Source organism: Lolium rigidum, chromosome 7, assembly GCF_022539505.1.
Source record: "Lolium rigidum isolate FL_2022 chromosome 7, APGP_CSIRO_Lrig_0.1, whole genome shotgun sequence".
NCBI lineage: Eukaryota > Viridiplantae > Streptophyta > Magnoliopsida > Poales > Poaceae > Lolium > Lolium rigidum.
The window spans coordinates 157,798,036-157,801,657 of NC_061514.1; the positions used below are offsets into that span (position 1 = coordinate 157,798,036).

A 3,622-nucleotide genomic window follows, 5' to 3' on the forward strand; every position below is an offset into this window, starting at 1 on the left:
GAGAGAAGTCCAATTTACCCCCCTAAACTCGTCTCAAAGTTCAGATTACAATCCTCAACTTTACTTTGGTTCAATCTTCAACCCTGAATTCTATAAACCGTTCGGAATTGGACCTTCTACCCTTTTTTGACATGTTTTCAACCGGTTTTTCTCGCCAATTAGCGGGTTTTCTTCCTATATACTGTGTCAACTCATCAACATGCAACATACTCGGTACACGAAAAAACAGCTTAATACAATGCAATGGGTGATTCTGAACCATTTTTAGATTTCAGGGTTGAAAGTTGAACCAAAGTAAATCTGAGGGTTGTAAGCTGAACTTTGAGATAAGTTTAGGGGGGTAAATTGGACTTCTCTCTAACTTAATTAGTTGCCCAGTAGAATTTTAACCAGCACGTTCTTCCGTTTTCACCAGATGCAGTGTGACCTGGGCAATTTGAAAAATCGCTTCGTCAACATGTGTTACTAGTAAATAAATTGGTACCTAAACCCCTGTATTGTGGGTTCGCTTGGACTTTTGACACATCGCATGTACATTTTACACAAACAAGAATGCATTCAACATGTGTTACTAGTAAATAAAATGGTACCTAAACCCTTGTATTGTGGGTTCGCTTGGACACATCAAATGTACATTTTACAGAAACAAGAACACAAAAATGCAGGAATTGGAAATGAAGGAACTATACAGCAAAAGTGAAGCACATAAATTCTGATGTATAGACGTTTAGATGCTCTACAGGAATATTGCATGGAGATGTTTCTTGTTTAGAGAGAAGAGAGACTTGTTTTACTTTGACATCCTAGAGGAATTACAAGATCGTGTTTAACATCACATTTAGAATCCTCTCATATGAATGGAACGAAAAAAAAGTTCCTAAACAGAAATGCTTTGGGCAATTCCAACATTCCAAAGGCTCTTGAAAGGTCTTAAGACTCCAATCCTACACAATTCCTTCACAATTACTTTGGTACAAATGAACCCTGAATTTATATAATGCACGTGAAAGACCAAACTGTAAATCTAACAAAACTGAAATTTGTAACATGTATATCAAGATATCAATAAGTACTTCCATTACACAAATTTTTTTTTTTTTTTTGCATTGCATGTTAAGAGCTAATTCATGATCCACAAAGTACAGAAGTCCACAGAAACCTTGGTCACAGGAGAAAAGAAAAGGAGCTTACATATATCTTAAGAGTGAGCTATTGTACGATTCAGCACCCAAAGAGTAGAATACCCTCTGCTATATCCATACTCCATAGCCACATTCTTGTTCAACATACAGTTACAAGTGTTTACATTAGATAAGCCGTATTTATGGCCGCTCATTACTATTTCTTCAAATCCTCAAGAGAAAATCAGTACAAATTACAATATTAGTACTCGCTACTCGTATCCCTTTCCAATTGTCCCATCTGCTTTCATTGTAAAGAGGGTACGTCCAGAGTGTCGCCTTAGCACGCATGTAGATGTGTGATCTCTTGCACTCTAAGAATTGAATAACACAACATCTCACACTGAGCAAGGGCTTTGCCACATTGATATGTCTGATATAAGATCACGAAGTTGATCCATGAGAAGCTTTACGTGTTTGTTTTTGCTTTCAATTTCCTGAAGCAGAATCCCAATGTTAGAGAGAGTTGCATTACCAGTAAAGAGCATGTTACTATAAATTCAGGGTTCACTTAAAACTTGATTAACTTACTGTGATTGCAATGATTGCTTAAAATGATTCACTTAAAATTCTCTAGGATAGAACTACTCCCTCCATCCATGAATAAGTGCATGTTTAACTTTTGTCTTAGGTCAAACTTTCTCAAATTTGACCAACTTTATAGAAAAAAGTAGCAACACATGTGACATCAAATTAGATATTATGAAACTACATTTGAAGATGGATCTAGTGATACTCATCTAGTGTCATAAGTTTTGCTACTTTTTTCCAGGAAGTTGGTCAATTTTTTAAAGAAAAAAATGAGTTGGGACAAAAGCTAAACGTACACATTAGTGGACGGAGGGAGTAATCTCCAACCACTGCAGAACCTTAACCTTGTTGCTGCCCTAAAGACATACATGAACTTAGAAAAACCAACAAGCATGCAGGTGATGGCAATATAAACCACAGCTTTTATACGCGCCTTTACCAGAATAGTCTAGAACACTACCAGAATGAATATGTCATCGCCTCAGTCAAAATAGGTTACCTGGTGATGCATCTGGCCTTAACCTGGGCTGACCAGGTACCATTTACTGACTGTTCTAACGTAATCCTGAATCTTGCATAATGGTATCAATTATACTGTGTACCGCATCGACTAGATCTTTTCAAGGGAGTACCTTTCTCAAAGAAGATGCGTGCTCTTCCAATCTCTCAATCTCAGCTTGATCACCTTTGGATTCTGTTGACGCTATCTCCTGAAAATAAATGTAACATCATTACAAAGCAGTAACAAAGGTGATTCACACAAAAATCACCAGCACTCATCTAAAGCGACTACAAGAGGAAGATGGAGAGGTATTACATCAATCTTGTATGTTAGATCTTCTTGTTCAATCATAGCTATTTCAAGCTAATTTTATTTAGAATAGCATAAGCATGACTAGTAATAGATCTGGTCACAGAGCAGGATGAAAATTGATCTCCTTTTCTTCGAGGGGAATCTGGATCTCAGTTCAAATGTGGCAACATTCGTCTCCCAAGCACGTTTCTGTATTTATCCATTGAGTAAGACAAGAAAAAGAACTATGCTCACTAGTCTCAAAGAGATCCGCTCACCCGCATTTCCGACATCGAAACATCATCTTTCAAAGCTATAGCATTGCATTGTCCCTAGTTTTACATCGAGTATACTAGAAGTACATGGGATCCTAGAGTACATTTTTCTCAGGTTAGCACTAGGTACAATAGACAGTAGGATCATATGGCCCGGTCCAGCAATTTCTCACCTGAGTAGAGGGCGACACGGAGGCGATGGACGCGCGCAGCGCTGCCACGGCAATCTTGTACCGGTGCCTCGCCTCGTCGAGCGACCCACCGGAGCCACCGGAGCCTCCCCCTAAAGCGTCAGAGGCTTCGGAGTCGGCGGAGTGGAGAGGCGGGGGAGGCCCGTGATGCGGGTGTGGTTGCTGAGAGATGGCGGTGGCAGCGGCGGCGGTGGCGGAGGAGGACCAGAGCGCGGGGTTGCAGAGCTCGTCGTTCATGGAGGAAAGGATCTGGAAAGCGGCGGCGATCGTCTCCTCGAGGTGCCGCTGCCCCTCCGCTGCTAGCTCCTGCCTCCGCCGCGCTGCCGCTGAGGCCATTGGGTTTTCTCGCCGGAACCCTAGCTCCCCGCCGCGGATCTGCGTGTAGCTCAGTCTTGCTGTAGCTAGGTAAGCAAGAGCGAGTTCTGATTACCTGAATGATGAAATTTCCGGGCCGGGCCGCTTAGCACCAAACTGGGCCCATTTCTTGTTTATATGGGTTTCTTTGATGTTGATTCGAAAAATATACTGTATCAAGGAACTTTTATTAATAGAGGTTGTTTGACTTGCAGTCCCTAAGAGTTTTACTAAGTACTCGTTTGCACTTTATTTTCGATGAAAAAAATTCATGTACTCAAACTTCTTGATATAAAC

General features: G+C 40.9%; 1 protein-coding gene across 1 annotated transcript; it reads right to left on the bottom strand.

The window, feature by feature from the left end:
• Positions 1-1,169: 1,169 nt before the first annotated feature.
• LOC124675231 (mediator of RNA polymerase II transcription subunit 30-like) lies at positions 1,170-3,380 on the bottom strand. The gene is made up of 3 exons (XM_047211298.1): positions 2,954-3,380; positions 2,345-2,422; positions 1,170-1,618 (listed from the first exon to the last, which is right to left on the bottom strand). Exons 1-3 carry the CDS (start codon positions 3,305-3,307, stop codon positions 1,520-1,522), a joined length of 531 nt encoding a protein of 176 aa, XP_047067254.1. The 5' UTR covers positions 3,308-3,380; the 3' UTR covers positions 1,170-1,519.
• Between the last annotated feature and the right edge of the window lie 242 nt (positions 3,381-3,622).